The 22649-nt window shown below is 37.4% G+C and overlaps 1 protein-coding gene across 1 annotated transcript in view; it reads right to left on the bottom strand.

Annotated features, from left to right (window-relative positions):
* ARL6 (ADP ribosylation factor like GTPase 6) overlaps positions 1–22017 on the bottom strand; it is a 29555-nt gene extending 7538 nt beyond the window's left edge. The window contains exons 1-5 of the mRNA XM_052643510.1: positions 21895–22017; positions 13844–13905; positions 12558–12626; positions 8695–8789; positions 1744–1873 (exon numbers count right to left, since the gene is read on the bottom strand). Of these exons, the coding sequence (XP_052499470.1) occupies positions 1744–1873; positions 8695–8789; positions 12558–12626; positions 13844–13905; positions 21895–22017 (479 nt within the window). The remainder of the gene's footprint in view (positions 1–1743; positions 1874–8694; positions 8790–12557; positions 12627–13843; positions 13906–21894) is intronic.
* Positions 22018–22649: the final 632 nt, after the last annotated feature.

Raw genomic sequence — 22649 nt, 5'->3', positions numbered from 1 at the left:
CAGATATTATTTTTTTCTCTTATTAAAAAAGGTTAAGGTGTCACAATTAAATAAATAAAACTAACAGAATTCAATAGCTAATTATTAAGGAGAAAGACATTTTCCATTTGCAAAATTAATTTCTACTTCAAAATTAAGAGGAAAACTACATCTTTTACTAATTAGAATTGACCCATATTTTGAATGTTGTACTTTCCATTAATGTAGTCAGCACACTTAGAGCAAAAATTAAATTATTCTACTTTAGATATTATCATTTTAAGTATGATTTACAAAAATAGAAAGGTTCTATCTTAAGATAGTTCTCTACACCAAATCCCTCCTTGCTTTACCAACAAAATACCACAGAACCTCAAATTCCAACTAAAGAATAATTTTTCCTCTGATTTCCAAAGTAAGGAGGGTTTTACTCATGATATGTGGCCTTAGGTACTGAAAAATTTCAAGGGATTTCTCAAGTGCTATAGTATTACTCTTTCAGCACCATGGTTAGCTCTTAAAGTTTTCCTCTGAGTTCTACCACTTCCTTCTTTCCTTGCTGTCTTTGGCTCTGTGTTCAGCCTTTCTCTATAGAGGAGAAGGTGGGGGCCAGGGACAGGTGGGGGCGGGGGTGAACAGAAGGAAGCTTAATGTAACATAAGGTGGTGGTGTAGTTGCTAAGTTGTGTCCAACTCTTGTGACCCCATGGACTGTAGCCTGCTAGGCTCCCCTGCCCATGGGATTCTCCAGGCAAGAATACTGGAGTGGGTTGCCATTTCCTTCTCCAGGGGATCTTTCTGACCCAGGAATCGAACCCGGGTCTCCTGCACTGCAGGCAGATTCTTTACCAACTGAGCTATGAGGGAAGCCCTCATAGGGTAACATAAGGTAGCAGTAGGCATTAAAATACTATCTAATATATAACTTCTGGTTATCCTCATCAGAATATTTTGGCAGAAAAACACACTGGAATTAAATATATTAGTAAGAAACTGCTTTCCAAATAAAAATGATAATATCACACTCTAATTATTTAAGAGTTCAGTTTTACAGTATGTCCAAATAAGATAGATTTTTATATTTCTGTTTATTCATATCAACAAGTATTTATTGTGTATCTCCTAAGTACCTATGACTAGGTACCTAGTAAACAGGCATTGTTACTATTCTGGGGGTTACAGAGTGAAAAAAATCAATGAAATTCCAGGTCTCATGGTACTAATGGACTAGTATAGGAAGACAAGACTATAAAAGAGAAAAGAAAAAAAAGAAGAGGTCATATGGCAATAGACGAATAAAGCAAAGTAAGGAAAAAAAAACACAAGAGATGGGGGTAATATGTGTAATATTTCAGAGAATTATCAAGAGAGGTCTCTTTCTTAAAGAAAGTGCAATAGTAAGCAGGAAAATTATTTTAAAGAATAATTCAGACAAAGGGAAAGTGCAAATGCCTTGAGATGGAACTGTGGTTGGTTGATTCAATGTGCAGAAAAGAAATTAGTGTGGTTGAAGCTGGTTAAGTAAGCAGATTGGTTAAGTTAATTCTTTTAAAGAGTTGTTTTAGTTTTTCTATCCCTGAAAAGATTTGAAAAGGTTTTAACAATAATATATTGCTGAATACCTGCAACACTACAATTTTATAAAACATAATCTTTACCTTTCATCCTACCATGTTAAGTCACTGATATAGTGAGCTTGTAAAAAAACCCTGAAGGTAGAGATTTTTTCAGAATGATAAAATGAAATGTAAATAAAAGACTTTACCAAATATGCCATGGTTTATCTTTGATGTCCTCTAAACACAGCAACTGAGATACTTTTACAGATGTCAGTGCATCTCTAAGATCCATTTTGTTTGCAAAGAATAAGATTGGTATTCGACGGTGCTTAATATCTAAAAGAGAAAATAAGACTATCATCACACTTCTAGTTTTTTGAGTTATCTTCTCCAAAATCCTTAAAACTGAAATCCACTAAAATTGTCTTCCAATCACTTCTTCCCATATCACACATACATAAACATTTAAAGGCATATACTGTCAAGCATATATTTAAGTGATAACAGAATTTAAAATACACTTCTTCCTAAGGTTATCTGCAAAGTCCATGGAATTCTATAGGCCAGAATACTGGAGTGGATAGCCTTTCCGTTCTCCAGGGGATCTTCTCAGCCCAGGGATTGAACCCAGGTTTCCCTCATTGCAGGCGGAGTATTTACCAGATGAGCTACAAGTGAAGTAAGATTATCTGCCCTCTTGTTGGAACTGTAAACCAAAGATGGATGAGGGTGGCAGCGGAGGGCTCATTAAACAGTTACTGAACAGCACCTAGCAAAGAGTCAAACATTTTGTTTCATTTTTACTGTCAACACAAAGGAAGAAAACTTCAAACAGAAATATTATAGAAGGAAGATCAGAATGTAAATGGACTAGTCAAAAGACATAGGGTGGCTGAATGGATTTTTTTTTAAAGACCCATACATAAGTTGCCTATAAGAGATTCACTTCAAATACAAAGAAACAAACTGAAAGTGAAAGGATGGAAAAAGATATTTCATGCAAACGGAAATGAAAAAGATGGTGGGGCAGCAATGCGTGTATCAGACAAAAGAGACTTTAAAACAAAATTATAAAAAGAGGCAAAGAAGGACATTAAAGGACAGTGCTCACGGGATCAATTCAAGCAGATAAAGACAGTTGTAAATATGTATGTACCCAACATAGGAGAGGTTAAATATATAAGGCAAATATTAACATATGTAGAAATTGACAGCAACACAATAATAGTAAGGGGTCTTTAACTTCCCCCTTCCATCAATGGACAGATCATTCACTTAGAAAGTCAATAAGGAAACAGTAGCCTTAAAAGACACATTCAGTTCAGTTCAGTTGCTCAGTCAGTCTGACTCTTTGCGACCCCATGAAGAGCACGCCAGGCCTCCCTGTCCATCACCAACTCCCGGAGTTTACCCAAACTCATATCCATCGAGTCAGTGATGCCATCCAGCCATCTCATCCTCTGTCATCCCCTTCTCCTTCTGCCCCTAATCCCTCCCAGCATCACAGTCTTTTCCAATGAGTCAACTCTTCACATGAGGTGGCCAAAGGACTGGAGTTTCAGCTTCAGCATCAGTCCTTCCAATGAAAACCCAGGACTGATCTCCTTTAGAATGGACTGGTTGGATCTCCTTGCAGTCCAAGGGACTCTCAAGAGTCTTCTCCAACACCACAGTTCAAAAGCATCAATTCTTCGGCACTCAGCTTTCTTCACAGTCCAACTCTCACATCCATACATGACCACTGGGAAAACCATAGCCTTGACTAGATAGACCTTAGTCGGCAAAGTAATGTCTCTGCTTTTCAACATGCTATCTAGGTTGGTCATAACTTTTCTTCCAAGGAGTAAGCGTCTTTTAATTTCATGGCTGCAATCACCATCTGCAGTGATTTTGGAGCCTAAAAAAATAAAGTCTGACACTGTTTCCACTGTTTCCCCATCTATTTCCCATGAAGTGATGGGACCGGATGCCATGATCTTCGTTTTCTGAATGTTGAGCTTTAAGCCAACTTTTTCACTCTCCTCTTTCACTTTCATCAAGAGGCTTTTTAGTTCCTCTTCACTTTCTGCCCTAAGGGTGGTGTCATCTGCATATCTGAGGTTATTAATATTTCTCCCAGCAATCTTGATTCCAGCTTGTGTTTCTTCCAGTCCAGCGTTTCTCATGATGTACTCTGTATATACGTTAAACAAGCAGGGTGACAAAATACAGCCTTGACATACTCCTGTTCCTATTTGTAACCAGTCTGTTGTTCCGTGTCCAATTCTAACTGTTGCTTCCTGGCCTGCATACAGATTTCTCAAGAGGCAGGTCAGGTGGTCCGGTATTCCCATCTCTTTCAGAATTTTCCAGTTTATTGTGATCCACACAGTCAAAGGCTTTGGCATAGTCAAGAAAGCAGAAATAGATGTTTTTCTGGAACTCTCTTGCTTTTCCATGATCCAGTGGATGTTGGCAATTTGATCTCTGGTTCCTCTGCCTTTTCTAAAATCAGCTTGAACATCTGGAAGTTCATGGTTCATGTATTGCTGAAGCCTGGCTTGGAGAATTTTGAGCATGTGAAATGAGTGCAATATCATACAGGTCTTAAAGACATTAAAAGGATAATGAGAGGATGATACAATTTTATGCCAATAAATTTCACAACTTATATAAATTAACAAATTAACAGATTTGGTTATATATTATTAGAAGTGACCCAAGAAGAAATACAGAACTTTAATAGCCCTACCTCATTTAAAGAAATTGAATTTACAGTTCATGCCCCCAACATACACACAAAATCCTGAACCAGATGGCTTCATTAGTAGATTTTATTTAATGCTTAAGAAATAATACCAATTCTAAACAAATCCAAAACATTAAAAAAAAAAAAAAGAGGAGGACTAACTGCTCTTCAAGTCATTTTACCAGGTCTCTACAGCCCTAATACAAAATCATAAGAGGCCATTACAAGATAGAAAATGACAAAATGAAATCCATTATGCTAAGTGAAATAAGTCAGAAAAAGACAAATACCATATGATCTCACATGTGAAAGCTAAAGAAGACAAAAAATATCTAAAGAAAACAAACTGATGGATGCAGAGCAGAAATTGGTTGTTGCCAGAGGTGGTTGGAGTGGAGAGAGCCTGAAATGGATGAAAGGGGTCAAAAAGTACAAACTTCGAGTCATGAAATAATTTATGAGATGTAATAATGTACACCATGGTGACTACAGATAGTAATACTATATTGGGTATTTGAAAGTTGCTAAGAGTATATCTTAAAAGTTCTCATCACATGAAAAAAAAAATTTCTAACTATGTGTCCTGATGGATGTTACCTAGACTTGTGGTGATCATTTCACATTACAGTTGACCTTTGCACAATGTGGGGGTTGGAGTTCTGACCTCTGCACATTCAAAAATCTGTGAAGAACTTCATGGCTGGCCCTCTGTATCTGCAGTTTCACATTTGTGGATTCAGTTAACTTTGGATCATATAGCACTACTGTGGCATTATTTGAAAAAAATCCACACGTAAGTAGACCTGTGCAGCTCAAATCCCAGTTGTTCAAAGGCTAACTGTATATACAAATATCAAATCACTATGCTGAATACCTGAAACTGATATAAAATTATATGTCAATTATATTTCAAAAAATGTTCACACCAACTTTATTCATAATTGCCCTAAACTAGGAACAGTTCAGGTATCAATTACTAAACACTGGATAAACAAACTGTGTTACAGTCATATAATAAAATACTACAAAGCAAATAAAAGGAGTAAACAAGTGATACATACAACAACATGGGCGACTCCCCAAAACATTGCACTGAATGTAAAAACCTAGGCACAAAAATGTATGTACCTTTTCCCACCATTTATATGAAATTGTAAAAAAGGCAACATTTTGGAGATTGAAATCAGATTAGGAGCTCTTCTGGCCCCTTGTAGGGGTGCTGATTGGAAAGGGGCATGAAAGAACTTACAGGGTGATGAAAATGTTCTGTTTCTTGTCTGGGAGCGTATAGACAAGAACAGTCACATGAATATATGCATTTGTCAAAATTACAGAACTGTATACTTAAGATTGGAGCATTTCTCTGTAATACATATTATATATAAATTTTTTTAAAAGTTCAATATATATTTCAGCTGAGAAATCCCTTTTTTGGGAATTTAACCTATAAAATAAATGCATAAGTATATATAGATACATGGACAAGGCTTTAGTTGAGGAAATTAAGGTTCCCATTGTATTTATTTAAAGCAGATGTTGTAAGCCATATTTCATGTTTTGGTCATGTCATGACTTTTTTGGGGGAGAAAGGGGAAAGATTAACAAAAAGGGGATGTGGAATCAAAAATGCCTTCTCAACGCAGATAAAAGATAAGTTTTTAAAAGTGAAAAAGTCACAGAAAAAAGGACAGGTTGGATAGTTTTCCCTCTACATATTTGAATAAACTTGAGGTTGTCCAATAAAAATACCAAAGATATTGTGGTTAAGCAGAAAGAATTCTTAGAAGGCCACATACTATTTCTGTTTTTATTCTAACAAATCCGCATTTCTTTTAAACCATTTTCTAAAAGTCCTCTTCTAAAAGTACTGGTACTAAGCTCACTTAAATCTTTCTGCATGAGCAAGGATAGAAATGCAGAATTCCACAGCAGTACTGAGAATTCCTGGTGGGTGGGAGGGAAGGAATATCTAACAACAAGTGAAAGACTGAATAAACCACGATACATTCATAGTATGGCATGTTAGTCAGTCAGTTCAGTCGCTCAGTCGTGTCCGACTCTTTGCGACCCCATTAACCGCAGCACGCAAGGCCTCCCTGTCCATCACCAACTCTTGAAGTCTACTCAAACTCCTGTCCATCGAGTTGGTGATGCCATCCAGCCATCTCATCCTCTGTTGTCCCCTTCTCCTCCTGCCCCCAATCCCTCCCAGCATCAGACTCTTTTCCAATGAGTTAACTCCTTGCATGAGGTGGCCAAAGTATTGGAGTTTCAGCTTCAGCATCAGTCCTTCCAATGAACACCCAGGACTGGTCTCATTTGGGATGGACTGGTTGGATCTCCTTCAGTCCAAGGGACTCTCAAGAGTCTTCTCCAACACCATTGTTCAAAAGCATCAATTCTTTGGCACTCAGCTTTCTTCACAGTCCAACTCTCACATCCATACATGACCACTGGAAAAACCATAGCCTTGACTAGAAGGACCTTTGTTGGCAAAGTAATGTCTCTGCTTTTTAATATGCTATCTAGGTTGGTCGTAACTTTCCTTCCAAGGAGTAAGCGTCTTTCAATTTCATGGCTGTGGTCACCATCTGCAGTGATTTTGGGGCCCAGAAAAATAAAGTCTGACACTGCTTCCACTGTTTCCCCATCTACTTCCCACAAAGTGATGGGACCAGATGACATAATCTTAGTTTTCTGAATGTTGAGCTTTAAGCCAACATTTTCACTCTCTTCTTTCACTTTCATCAAGAGTCTTCACTTTCTGCCCTAAGGGTGGTGTCATCTGCATATCTGAGGTCATTGATATTTCTCCCAGCAATCTTGATTCCAGCTTGTGCTTTTTCCAGCTCAGCATTTCTCATGATGTATTCTGCATATAAGTTAAATAAGCAGGGTGACAATATACAGCCTTGACGTACTCCTTTTCGTATTTGGAACCAGTCTGTTGTTCCATGTCCAGTTCTAACTGTTGTTTCCTGACCTGCATACAGATTTCTCAAGAGGCAAGTCAGGTGGTCTGGTATGCATGTTGCTGCTGCTAAGTCGCTTCAGTTGTGTCCGACTCTGTGCAACCCCACAGACAGCAGCCCACCAGGCTCCCTGTTCCTGGGATTCTCCAGGCAAGAATATTGGAGTGGGTTGCCATTACCTTCTCCAATGCATGAAAGTGAAAAGAGAAAGTGAAGTTGCTCAGTCGTATCCAACTCTTAGAGACCCCATGGACTAGGCATCATTAAAAGAAAAATCGTATACGTGCAATTTGACTTGAAAGGATTTCCACCATGCAGTGATATTTGAGAATAGGAAGATGCAGAAGAGTATACAGAATATGATCCTGTTCTAGTAAGTAATGATGACAGTCCTCATAGCCCCCAACCCTATATGGTTGGCTTTCTGTATCTGCGGACTTCGCACCCACAGATTCAACCAACCATGGATGGAAAACACTCAGGGAAAAAAATTACAGAAAGTTCCTGAAAACAAAACTTGAATTTACCGTGTTTTGGCACTGTATTAGTTGCTCAGTCATGTCTGACTTTTTGTGACCCCATGGACTGCAGACCCCTTCTCCAGGGGATCTTCCAAACCCAGGGATCAAACCCGAGTGTACTGCGTTGCAGGCAGATTCTTTACCATCTGAGCCACAGTATTTACATTTTGTTAAGTATTATAAGCAATCTAGAGATGGTTTAAAATACATGGGAGGATGTGCATAGCTTCTATGCAAATACTACTATTTTATATAAGGGACTTGAGCAACTACAGCTTTTGGTATCCTTAGGGATCCTAGAACAAATCCCCCATAGACACCAAGGGATAACTGTATATATCTTTGGTACCTGTATATGCCGGTGCGTGTGTATATATGTTGGTATATCTGTGCATATATATATATGATATGAAATTATAAGCAAAGGTACAAAAGATAAAGTACCAAATTGTTAATACAAATTGTTATCTTAAAAGGGAACTGGAGGGCTGGCAGTAATTTAAAAATAGAAAAGATCTGTTTTAAAAGAATTCTCACAATAAATATGTCAGAAATACTGTGATTACACATTCACATCTATGTAAAGATGGCAACCAAAATATTTGTAGTGTTGAAACATCAATTTTTAATTTCACTCTTATTCTTTTTCTGTTCATCTACTTTGCTACTGATACATTATTTACATGATCAGGAAAAAAGGGCACTTTTAATTTCAGGAAATAAAGATCAAACACCTGGAAAACACTGCAAATGGCTTTGAAATTTAAAAAAATATATATGGTATTACAAATTCCACATAATTAATATGCTTTAAAATAAAACAATTTTAAATAAGTTTATACAGTGTAAACAACATGTTTTGCTGAATCAAAGAACAATACATCATACATGACCCCAAAACATAGACATCACAGACTGAAAGACACACACATGTACCTGGATGATTCAGAAGAGTACGAAGTTCTTCTTTGGCCACAACCATTCTTAATTTATCACTACTATCAATGACAAAAATAATGGCTTGTCCTTCTCTGTGTAATACAAAGAATGAGAAAAATTAATGATAAACAAACATTTTTCTACATTAACTATTCATTTGCATATCTTAAACCATTTATTACGTCTTCATGTCCTATGATGATTTATCATTACAGGCGTTGTTGCTGTTCCTTATTAGTTTATATGAATAATTAATATTGCCATATTTTGGTTAATATATTAACCAAATTAGTCACATTTCACATAAAGTAATTTTTATTCATTTGGATCATAATGTGGTAAATTTAATGACTCATTTCATAATTTTAAAAAATAACAAGTTGGGCTTTCCTGGTGGTTAAGAATCCACCTGCCAATGCAGGGGACACGGGTTCAATTCCCTGATCCAGGAAGATCCCACATTATGCAGAGTAACTAAGCCCATGCACTACAATTCCTGAACCCACACTCTAGAGCCTGTGAATCACAACTACTGAGCCAAAGCGACTCAACTTCTGAAACCTAGAACCCATGCTCTGCAATAAGAGAAGCCACCACAATGAGAAGCCTCCATACTGCAACTAGAAAGTAGCCCCCGATCACTGCAACTAGACAAAGCCCGTGTGCAGCAACGAACTCAGCATGGTCATAAATTAAATTTTAAAAAAAAAAAAAAAGGTAAAAACATAATCCTATTACACAGGCACAATCGTTAATATTTGCAAATAAATCGTTTTCAGCATTTTCTTTGTACATGTGTGTATGCATGTGCACTCAGTCCTGTCCAACTCTTTGCAACCCCATGGACAGCAGCCTGCCAGGCTCCTCTGTACGTGGAATTTTCCAAGCAAGAATATTCATACATGAATATCTACATTTGTATTTAAATGGAATCTTGTGTTTTATTCTGCCTTTCTGATATATATGTACACTTCCTTGATCTTTTTTTATAGTTTGAACTACTTTTATATGAAGCATTAAAGCATAAAGAAGCTTTCAATAAAGGTTTTTTGAAAGACGTCTTTCAGTAACATCTTTCATTATACTGTAAAGTATAATGAGTATGTCATTAAATAGTGTATCAAACTTCTATTGTTGGGCTTCATAGAATACTTCCAATTTTCATTACTATGGAAAACTTTGGGATAAACATCCTCCCAAATACATTTAAAAAATTTCTTGATACTTTAAGACCTCTTCTTAGGAACAGAATGCCTAGGGATACATACATGAAGTTTTAGATAAACACTGACAAATTAGAAATGCTATATCAATTTTATAATACTATCAGCACTTTTCCCACCGCCTGGCCAGCATGGCTCTTATTCTTTTCAATTTTTTACCATCCTAACAGCATATTCGGAGAAGGCAGTGGCAACCCACTCCAGTACTCTTGCTTGGAAAATCCCATGGGCAGAGGAGCCTGGTAGGCTGCAGTCCATGGGATCGCTAAGAGTCGGACACGACCAAGCGACTTCACTTTCACTTTTCACTTTCATGCATTGGAGAAGGCAATGGCAACCCACTCCAGTGTTCTTGCCTGGAGAATCCCAGGGACAGGGGAGCCTAGTGGGCTGCCGTCCATGGGGTCACACAGAGTCGGACACGACTGAAGCGACTTAGCAGCAGCAGCAACAGCATATTATTTTACTTTGCATTTTATTAATTTCTTAAGTTCAATATATTTTCATATATTTATTAGACATTTATATATTTTTTGTGACTCACTTATTCCAGTCATAAATCAAGATTTTTAAAGTTCAATGTCATTAGTACTCACAAGCATAAAAAAATAAAACAACTTTTTAATACTATTATCTGTTATCATTTAAAAAGATGAATGCATTTTATTACAGTCATACATTACCAGTGGATATAGAAACGGATGCAACTGAAAATATATATCAAGGACTTTAAAAACATTCAGTCACTTTGAGCCAGTAATTTCATTTCTGAAATTTATACTAAGGAAACATGAAGTATGACAAAGATTTATACAGTAATATGTTAACTGAAGAATTGTTTATAACCTTTCAAAGCTGAGAATAATCTTTATGCCCAAAAACAGAGAAATGATTAAGCAAATTTTGGCATAGGAAGGAATATAAGAAAATATTAGGTTGCCATGAGAGTTACATTCTTTTTATGTTTTCATGACTTACCAAAGAATGGTAAATGAAAACTATACAGCACATGGTGCATGCTTTAGAAGGCTCCTTTCTCAGTTATGTTAAATGCTATTTCAAAACAGAAGAAATATACTCAAAAGATATATTTTCTAAACATTAACTCCTTTCCCAGTATGCACTCTTTATATCTTAGGCTTTATTACCTTTTTATATTCAAAGAGAAATATGCAAGAACTATACAATAATTAACATTACAGAATCAAATAAATGACAAAGGAAATTTCCTTTATTATCTCATTAGTACCCAAACAAATGCTATTAATGACGCAGTACATATTACACTAAGAATTTTCTTCTCTCTCAGTGTATACTAAACATACATTTTTATTAAGAGTAATTTTCTTTATATAACTGAGATATGACAAAAATATCATCATAAATAACTCTCAACACACATTCTTTTATGTATATGTTTGCCCAGCAGTCCCAGTCATCTGTTCTTTTCTGAAAGCAAAAATTATGGCTTGAGGGTATGAACATTTTTCATTTTAACAGATATTGAAAAATTACCCTAAAAAAGATGTTACATTATCTGTAAGAGTAGCTTGTTTTGCCAACAGTAGACTTAATCTTTTAAACCTTTTCTCAGTCTAATAGATTAAAATGCACTTGTTCTTTCACAGTCAGAAAAATATGCCTTCAGGAAATTTACTATTATTGTAGATTTCTGAACAGTAACCATATTCAGCATTCCACCTACAGTGTATGTAAAATATTCCTGAATTCACTAACTTCTTCCAAAAAGATTTTAAAGAAAAAGAATGTTAAAATCAGAAAAAAATTTCCTTTAAGTACAATTTTTATGTAGTATTACATTTTCTGTAATAAAATTTTTTTAAAGTATTAAATACATTTTTTAAAAAAGTTGTTTACCAAATAAATTGGAAGAGGAATTTTAGAAACCCTATACTGAAAACTCAAGTTGCCTTAATAACAAAAATACCTCACATTTCCCCCAGAGAATTTAATGCAGGATACCACAAACATAGCATATTTGGATCCTAGCAACTTGATAGCTGTTAATCTGAAGTAACTGGTGAGCACCTGACTTGCACATGCAGCAAAACATCTTGTTTATAACTGCTTGTTGAACGAATGGATCAACTGTTGGTGCTGCTATTTTAACTAAATTTATTCAATAATTATTTACTGATCTGTGTGCCCAGAATCATACTTGATCTTGAAGAAATACTCTGAATAGGAAAAAAATCCAACCCCCTTGATTATATGGTTATAAGATTAGAGAAATATGAATGGTTAAGTGCTGTGTCAACACTGGGGCCAGAATAATTGGGCATCTCCACAATAAATGGAATCTCCACAGAGGAGGTGACTTTTGAGCTAGTCCTTAAAGAATGAGTATATCAACCTTAAGCTGCAGAGAAGTAAAGTAGAACAGGACATTAAAAACAGAGACAACAGAACATGCAAGGCCCAAGGTTATGAAGAATCTGAAGCATTTGACAAATAATGTCAAGTATGATTATATTTTTTTTAAAAACTTAGAATCTATACTTAAATTACATAAAAATAAACATTGCAATCTAGCCCATGTAATCATTTGGATTTCTAATCACTACTTGTTGTTAAAATATAGCCATCTAGTTAACCAACATTTGCAAACATACTTACTTATAATAGTGTTCCCAGAGATTTCTGTATCTTCCTTGACCTGACATGTCAAACACTGTAAAAGACAAACTATAAAACAAACAACAACAAAAAATTATTACATTATAAGCTACTAAAACTTTAAATTATTATCAATCAAAGAAACCACCCTTGAGTATACAGTGTTCCAACTTGTGCCGGCTTTCAAGTACAAGTGCCATAGAATAAATTTTTTTAATATAAAGATGATTTTATAATAGTAACATATAAAAATATATTTTTCTTTGCTAGTGAAATTATAATAGTCAGAACATGGAATAAACCTAGATGTCCATCAGCAGAGGAATGGATAAGAAAGCTGTGGTACATATACACAATGGAGTATTAGCCATTAAAAAGAATACATTTGAATCAGTTCTAATGAGGTGGATGAAACTGGAACCTATTATACAGAGTGAAGTAAGCCAGAAAGAAAAACACCAATACAGTATAATAACACATATATATGGAATTTAGAAAGATGAAACTCCAATACTTTGGCTACCTCATGCGAAGAGTTGACTCATTGGAAAAGACTGTGATGCTGGGAGGGATTGGGGGCAGGAGGAGAAGGGGATGACAGAGGATGAGATGGCTGGATGGCATCACTGACTCAATGGACATGAGTTTGAGTAAACTTTGGGAGTTGGTGATGGACAGGGAGGCCTGGCGTGCTGCAATTCATGGGGTTGCAAAGAGTCGGACATGACTGAGCGACTGAACTGAACTGAACGATAACCCTGTATGCGAGACAGCAAAAGAGACACAGATGTATAGAACAGTCATTTGGACTCTGTGGGAGAGGGCGAAGGTGGGATGATTTGGGAGAATGGCATTGAAACATGTATATTATCATATGTGAAATGAATCGCCAGTCCAGGTTTGATGCATGAGACGGGGTCTCGGGGCTGGTGCACTGGGATGACCCAGAGGGATGGGATGGGGAGGGATGTGGGAGCGGGGTTCAGGATGGGGAACACATGTATACTCGTGGCGGATTCATGTCAATGTATGGCAAAACCAATACAATATTGTAACTAGCCTCCAATTAAAATAAATAAATTTATATTAAAAACAATTAAAAAAAGAGTTTATCTAAACTCTAAATTCTGAAGAATAATCCAGAGATAGTAGTACAAATATTTTAACGTCAGTGGGCTTCTGAAACAACAGATTCCTTTTTCTAAGAATAGCAGGAATAACTAGATAGATCTAATACCATTTTTCACCCCCAACTTCTTAATCACAAGTTTAATAAAATGAATTACCTAGACGATTTGAATTTTTGTATGCTGAATCCTATTGTTGGAACTATATCTTGAGACTGAGCCTTTAAGAAAAGAGACAAAGTTTAGAAATTTGCAATTACCGAAGATGCCTTTTTCCTCAGGTTAAAAGAAAAGCACCCAGTTTTTCCAATTCTAAAATCTGCCACTAAGAAAATGAAAGGATTAAACAAAATCATAAGTTTTGCAAGGAGATCATTATGTGTGAATTCTTTATAGAAGTTTAAGGTTTACTAATTATAAATCTGCATAATGTGTGTCTTAATTCACATTTTGAGGCTTGCTGAAAGTTACCACCAACTTAAAATAGTTTCACAAGTCTCTTTTAGCTCACATATAGGACTTCCTAATCTTCCATACTTATTGAGTTTGCAAATGCTACAGAGGGGCTTCCCAGGTGGCACTACTGGTAAAGAACCTGTCTGCCAATGTAGGAGATGTAAGAGAGGTGGGTTCGATCCCTGGGTTGGGAAGATCCCCTGGAGGCGGGCATGGCAATCCACTCCAGTATTCTTGCCTGGAGAATCCCATGGATAGAGGAGCCTGGCAGGATACTGTCCATGGGGTTGCAGAGAGTCAGACGACTGAAACGACTTAGCAAGCAGGACACGTGCTACAGAGGATTGTTTTCATGTCTAGATGGTGAATATACATGGTCTCTGCTTTCATGGAATTTATAATCTAGAGAAGGTAAACAATAAACAACTAAGATACCAATTTTGAACAGTGCTAAGTGCAACGAAAGGTGATTGAGGGTGGGAGGCAATGGGGTAGAGGAGGGTTAGTTTAGCAATAAGCCTGTCTGAGAGAGATGACATCTCACCCAGTAAATGTTAAGAAGGAAAAAAGCTATGACAAGATCTGGGCAAAGAACAATCAAGTCAAAGGAAATAGCCAGGGCAATGACTGCAAGGAAGGGAAGAACTCACCACTCAGGAAAAGTTGAAGGCCTGTATGTCTTAAATATATTTATTAAGGGAAAGACTGTATGTAACCAAGTGAGAGAGGTGGGGCCATGGTGGAGACTGAGTGGAAAAGAGACTGCAAGAGGGCAAGAGTATAATGGGAGACCTGCTGACATGATCCACAGGCAAGTAAAAGACCTTAAATTGACAAGTTAACTTGCCAATTAAGTTAACTTAATTTTACCATCAAAACATTTTCTCCTTTGGAATAGAAGTCCACTCACTTTCTGACCCAGATGCCTAAGAGTTATTCTTGACTCCTTCTTTATTTTACATCCCCTATACAACAATTCTCTAAGCTTTATTGATTCTGCCTCACTAACTTAGCTTAGGTCCTCATCACTTCTTGCTTCAAATTACTACAACAGCCTCCTGATTACTCCTAACTGCTAATACAACATCTAAACAAGTTACTTCTCTAAGCCTGAGTTTTCTTAAATGTAAAATATATCATTACTATCCTTAACTCTTAATGTTTTCATGAGAATTAAGTAAGCCAATCGATGCAAAATACCAGTGTCTGGTCCATAGTAAACACTCAACAAATGGTTGTTATCATTAAGAATTACTCTCTTACTGATTTTAGTTTCATACCCCAGTCTTCTTCATACTGCCAAAAGTGTAACCTAAAAAAAAATTCCCCTTTGAGTTCATCATGTTGCTTTTATGTAAAAAGAGGAGCAGTAGAGGGAAAATTGCTGCCTCACATCAGTATGTTCACTTTGGTAGTTTACTCCTGAAAATTTAAAATTCAAATGGAAAGACATAAGGTGAAAGGTCCCTGGAGCTTGGTCACCTTAACAGTAATGTGCTAGTGAAAAGACTTCCCAGAGCTGCCCTAATTTTGGCTTTCTGAAATTTGTTTACTCAGCTTTCCCTTCTAGTCTGTGAGCTGCCTAGTATTCTTCCAAAAATCTCTCTCTTTATGTTAGACAGAATTTATTTCCTGTTACTCAGATTCTTACCTCATATCTTAGGGGTCCTTCACTGTACAACAAACTTTGGAATAAAGAGTTTCCTAATTTTTGTTGTCCTAAAATACAATACTATTTTGATTTTATGAATTTTCATGTGCCAAAGTGATAAAACCATCAGCTATTATTATTAGGAAAAAATAACAATAATAAAACCCACTCCAGTGTTCTTGCCTGGAGAATCTCAGGGACGGGGGAGCCTGGTGGGCTGCCGTCTGTGGGGCCACACAGAGTCGGACATGACTGAAGCGGCTTAGCAGCAGCAGCAACAATAATAATAAATAGTTGAACGTTTAAAGAAATCTCAGAAAATATAGCTCAAATGAGTAGCCTTGAACTATAATTCTAATCACCGAACTGTAATTAGAAATTGGCTAGCCTGTCCATAACCACCCAGTTTCTTTACAAACTCTTTGTGTTTCCAGAGAAGCTACCCTTTAATTTTCTGTTTTAACAGGGATAAAATTAATCAACTTTCTTTTCTTCACTTCTAAAGTCCTAGTGGAAGATAATTAGAAGAAACTCCACTAATTAATTAGGACAGGACATGATATGTGAGCTGGTACTTTCAGATTCAAGTGTGATTCATTTTCCTCCAAAGAATCCTGAAATAGTCTTCACTGATTAATTTCCCCCTGCTCTATTCAGGAACAAATACATTTGATGATTCTCTAAGTTGGACAGGGGATGTTTACAAACCAAGGGTAGAGTGCAGGAATTAATACCTAAGTGGATTAGGCCATCTGAGACAACCCAGTAATAGACCAGTATCAGTAAGACTAGAACAAGGTTTCCAAGAGAGGCCCTATTTGGTAAGTTTTACTAAATCTGTTGAAAATGATATCCTTGGTATGATTAATAATCATTCCCTGCCCAAAAATGAAAATTAAAAAATCACCCATCAGTCCATTTGTACAAAATTACATTTAACTACTAAGAAATATTCTAGGTATTTGGGAAATCCCACGGAGAGGAGCCTGGCAGTCTACAGTCCATAGGGCTGCTAAGAGTCAGACTTGCCTTAGTGACTAAAACAACATTATTGAACAATGTAAGATCTATGCTCTTATGAATTTAATTTTATGATGAAGAAAATGTAATAACTGATCAACTGAATATATGAAGCAATTTCAGATTGTTTTAAATGTTAAGAATATAAAACTGGATGACAAGATAGAATGAGAGCATTTATGTTAGGGAATGGGGCAAAAGTTAGAATTTTAGAAGAAAGGTGTTAATAGAGCACATCTCTTAGTATGACACTAAGATTAGATTCTTGAAAAGTTATCAGGTTAAAATTACCTCTTTTCTCTCCTTATCAGTTTAGAAAAGATCAGCAACCTTAACATATTAACAACAAATGAACATTAAGAGAGCTTAATGTTAAAAACCAGTTTGGGCTCAGGAAGTATCTAGTTATCTAGAAACTGACTTTATCCCTCTGCAAAAACATATAAGAGACTATTTTACTATAAAATGAGACTTGTAATTTCTTTCAAGACATTTCCTAATAGAGGATCATATATTTCTATTCAGTTCAGTTTAGTCGCTCACTGGCGTCTGACTCTTTGCGACCCCATGGACTGCAGCACACCAGGTCTCCCTGTCCATCACCAACTCCCAGAGTTTACCCAAACTCATGTCCATTGAGTCGGTGATGCCATCCAGCCATCTCATCCTCTGTCGTCCCCTTCTCCTCCTGCCTTCAATCTTTCCCAGCATCACAGTCTTTTCCAATGAGTCAGTTCTTTACATGATGGGGCCAAAGTATTGGAATTTCAGCTTCAGCATCAGTCCTTCCAATGAACGCTCAGGACTGATCTCCTTTAGGATGGACTGGTTGGATCTCGTTGCAGTCCAAGGGACTCTCAAGAGTCTTCTCCAGCACCACAGTTCCAAAGCATCACTTCTTTGGTGCTATACTTTCTTTATAGTCCAACTCTCACACCCATACGTGACTACTAGAAAAACCGTAGCCTTGACTAGACAGACCTTTGTTGGCAAAGTAATGTCTCTGCTTTTTGATTTCTATTACTCACCTCAATTCATTAAAAATAATATTTCTCATAGTGGATATAAGCTCACAAGAGACTGTTCTTGGGTTCAAAGGTACGGAGGAAGCAAGTGTTTTATCTGTGCCTGGGTGACAGGTTTTAGGGCTTTTAAGCAGTCCCATTTCAAGTGTCCTCTTGGCTATAATCATGAAGTTGTTGTTGCTGTTGTTGTTTTTAAGTAAAACAACTTACTCTGCTCTCAGAAGGTAGAGGTCAATTGCTCTGAGGAGACAGGATAGTTGCCTAAAGATTAACACTCAGAAAGTGGTGTCAGAAATTAGATGATCCCCTTAAAAATAGCCCTGGAGTTAGTCTAGGCTAGTTCCATAATTCACCAGTGGTAGCAGAGAGATGCATATGCTGGAAAACAAAAGATTAATTAAAAAGCCTCAGTAATTGGCTGCATGCCCAGATGTTCCTGAGGGCTCTCCCTGACTAGTGTAATGTGTTAGGCAGGGTCAGCAGGTCTTGCACAGGACTAGTCTGAAACTGGGATATTAGATATTTTAAGATGGTAGACTGAGCTCAAGATGCCTCCTTCCCCTGCTGCCCCAAATGATCAATAATGTTTAGAGAAGAAAGCTGTTCCCATCCATATCAAAGATTATTCCTACAGTAATAACCATGTCTTGGGACAGAAGATCACTATACTGTTGGGGATGATGGAAAGAGAGAACATAATTTCCATTTTGTTCTTTGAATGTCATTTCTGCCAATCTGAGTACAGTAGGCACCAGGGGGCTGACACACTTTGGTACTATTAACTGTGGCTCTGGTTTCAATAATTTTGTACTTATTTGACACAACTTTTACAAAAAAATTTCTTTTGAAGATATCCCTTGATGTAGAGAACAATGGAAATCTCTCTTATAGAATAGGACCTTACCTGAAGAACTTCCTTATAATCTTGCTCCCTTATGCTACTAGGCTTACCTGCAGAAGTGCTGCACATCACCAGCCACTAAGTTTCTTAATATTAGCCCAGGTTGATCCACTGACAGCCAAACCATCCGTGGAACTAATTATGGACCCAACCACAGCTGGGTATGGTTCTCTAAATTCAATCTGGACTCCATTCAAGTGGGTAGGGGAGAAGGCAATGGCACCCCACTCCAGTACTCTTGCCTGGAAAATCCTATGGCCGGAGGAGCATGGTGGGCTGCAGTCCATGGGGTTGCTAAGAGTCGGGCACGACTGAGAGACTTCACTTTCACTTTTCACTTTCATGCATTGGAGAAGGAAATAGCAACCCACTCCAGTGTTCCTGCCTGGAGAATCTCAGGGATGGGGGAGCGTGGTGGGCTTCCGTCTATGGGGTCGCACAGAGTCGGACACGACAGTAGCAGTAGCAGCAAACCTAGACAAGCAGGATACCTCCCTGAGGAGGAAAGCTTGAATTCTGGGACATGAATCATAACTCAAGAGAGTGTTAGCAAGTCCTCTGGCCAGAACTAAACCTTGCCTTCCAAAATTAGTATTTCAATAAAACTGGAATTTTTTTTTAATCTCTGATTTTAGCGCATCGATTTCAGCTGATTTCCAACTTGATTGGAGAGCCCCTTAAAACACCTAAATTACCTAACTCCATTTTCAACTTTTTATCCCAGCTGCCTCAAACTAACTGCCATTTGAAAATACACCAGTAGTTAGTTGTTTCACATGGCAAACTCTCTCACGTGGAAGAAGGGAATGATGACCGCAAGAAAAGAAATGATGGCATTTTTGTAATTTGAGAGCAATCTCAAACTAAACAGAAGTAAAAATGAAGCTGTTGGGGAAAAGGTGGTGGGGGACAGTAGGAGTTCTTATTCTGCCCAACCTGAAGCACTATTTGGAGGCAATGAAGTCCACTTTCAATTACCATATTTAGGAGAAATGCTTCCTACTATCCAGCCTGTCAGTCACTAAGAGCACTAGTTTCCTAATTTTGAACCATCTGCTCGATTTATGGTGGGCTGCTGTTTATGGGGTCACACAGAGTTGGACATGACTGAAGTGACTTAGCAGCAGCAGCAGCTCAATTTATATGCAGGCTATATATTTTTTCATCAACATTTTCCATTGATTGACTAATGGTTTTTATCTAGATAAAAGTATTTACAACTGTCAATGTTAACTGTTTACCTCTACCTACTCTCCTATTCTTTCATACTTTGTTGTTGTGTAGTCACTAAGTCAAGTCCAACTCTTTGCAACCCTATGAACTGTAGTCTGCCAGGCTCCTCTGTCCATGGGATTTCCCAGGCAAAAATACTGGAGTGGGTTGCCATTTCCTTCTCCATAGAACCTTTACAACCCAGGGATCAAATTCACTTCTCCTGCACTGGCAGGTGGGTTCTTTACCACTGAGCCACCCGGGAAGGCCCTCCTTCGTACTTACAGGACCCCTATTACTAATGGAAGCAGCAATATGTCCTGCTTTAAAAAAAAAAAAAATCCAGCCTCATTTACAGATAGGGTAGCCAGTGAGGTGAAAGAGTAGTTAGTTGAGGCTTCTGAGTAAGCTCTTTAAAGAGGAATTATTTGGCAGGAAGACTTATTCTTTTGCTTGTTCTTTTCCCATCCCTGCAACTTAGAATATAGACAGCATATTAAAAAGCAGAGACATTATTTTGCCAACAAAGGTCTGTCTAGTCAAGGCTATGGTTTTTCCAGTAGTCACGTATGGATGTGAGAGCTGGACTGTGAAGAAAGCTGAGTGCTGAAGAATTGATGCTTTTGAACTGTGGTGTTGGAAAAGACTCTAGAGAGTCCCTTGGACTGCAAGGAGATCCAACCAGTCCATCCTAAAGGAAATCAGTCCTGAGTGTTCCTTGGAAGGACTGATGCTAAAGCTGAAACTCCAATACTTGGCCACCTGATGCAAAGAACTGACTCACTGGAAAAGACCCTGATGCTGGGAAAGATTGAAGGCAGGAGGAAAAGGGGACGACAGAGGATGAGATGGTTGGATGGCATCACCAACTCAATGGACATAAGTTTGGGTAGGCTCCAGGAGTTGGTGATGGACAGGGAGGCCTGGCATCCTGCAGTACATGGGGTCGCAGAGAGTCAGACACAACTGAGCAACTGAACTGAACTGAGGATAGTTAACTAAGATGGCCATGTGGAGATTCCGAAGACCCTGAAGAAAATCAGGCACTAAGGATAGCAGAGAGGAAAGATGGAAGGTGCCTGGACCATGCAGCTGCCACACCAGCCCTGGAATATTTCTTCTGGACTCACTGAGATGATAGAAAAAGAACCCTCCATCTTCAGTCCACTATTATGTGGGTTTTCTTTATATACAGCAGAACCTAATTGTAGCTTATACTTCCCAGATGGCACAGTAGTAAAGAATCAGCCTTCCAATGCAGGAGGTACAAGACGTTTGATCCCTGGGTGGGGAAGATCCCCTGGAGTAGGAAATGGCAACCAACTCCAGTATTCTTGTTTGGAAAATTCCATGGACAGAGGATTCTGTCAGGCTATACTCCATGGGGTTGCAAAGAGTTAAACAAGACTGGGCACACAGCACAACTGGGCACACAGCACAACATAACTCATACATTATGTGGTGAATGTGCTAGCTTATATATATATTTCACTTATTTAAATAATGCATTCATGTACTTATGACTTACATGACTTAAAGTCATCTTGCTTGCTACTACCGATATGCACATAACACTCTTGGGAAACTGGCTAATTATCCACAGAATCTGTAAAAATGATCCACCTTTCCCTTTGTTTTGCTCCTCTTGTAAAGAGAAAGTCAAAACGAAGGCAATGCTACCTGAACGTAAACTCCACAAATTTTTGAAGAGCTTTTGAGAAGAAAAGGCATTTGGAGAATATTCCAGTTTAAATAGTCAAGATTTACCTACATATCAGCATAAAATACACTTCATGTTATGGCTGGCTTATACTTATTACTTTACTAAAGGTATCACAAATTTAATAAGATTTCATAATGTGACAATGATGTTACAATGACAGACAAAATAATCCTCCATTAGCTTTAGCAGAAAATACATAATGTATCTAATAAATATACTTACATTTGTAGGTTTAAGTTTATTAATGATTGTTGTTTTGCCACTATTATCCAGCCCAAGGCACAAAACATGAACTTCCTTCTTTTTGAGGCCAAGCAAGCCTGAAAGTCTGTCTAGCAATCCCATAATGTGAGGCAAGGATTCACAAATCAACTGCAAGTCAGGGGGAAAAAAAATTAACACAGGCATCTTAAATATGGAGAATATAAGCATATGTACCCCAAATTTTTAGAATTTAAAGTCAGTGATATTGTGAAAACCATGTCAATGTAGCTTTGCATTTAGTAAACAGAGTTTAAGCTGATTACCAGAAAGGAGTCTTAACTGAAATGCAGATTGGCAGCTAATAACCCCCAGCAACACAGAATAATGCCCTTGAAATAACTGTACACTTCTTATTGTAACTTATAATACTTAAGAACAAAATGTGATTTATTTAGTATCCTATGGAGTCTACCATTTGTGATACTTGAGAATATCTGCAGCCTTTTCTGGAAATCTGGAAATATATGGGTAGTGATGTTCATATGGAGCCTGCTGCTCAAATAGAAAGTAGAAGGCAGACCAGAATAACAAAAAAACTGAAATTTTAGGCTGCCTCATTTGAGTTCACTGGTTAAATCTTCTTCTAAAGCTAATCCCATTGTTGCATTTTGCAATAATATGAGGTAATAAATATTAAATTCACCATTTTTGTTTGCTGACTATATTCAATTCAGACAGAAACAAAAAATCCTGATGTATCTTCATCTTAACTT

This window comes from Budorcas taxicolor, chromosome 1, assembly GCF_023091745.1.
Source record: "Budorcas taxicolor isolate Tak-1 chromosome 1, Takin1.1, whole genome shotgun sequence".
Lineage (NCBI taxonomy): Eukaryota > Metazoa > Chordata > Mammalia > Artiodactyla > Bovidae > Budorcas > Budorcas taxicolor.
Note: the sequence above shows the minus strand (reverse complement) of the source record. Positions and strands in the feature narration are given on the sequence as shown.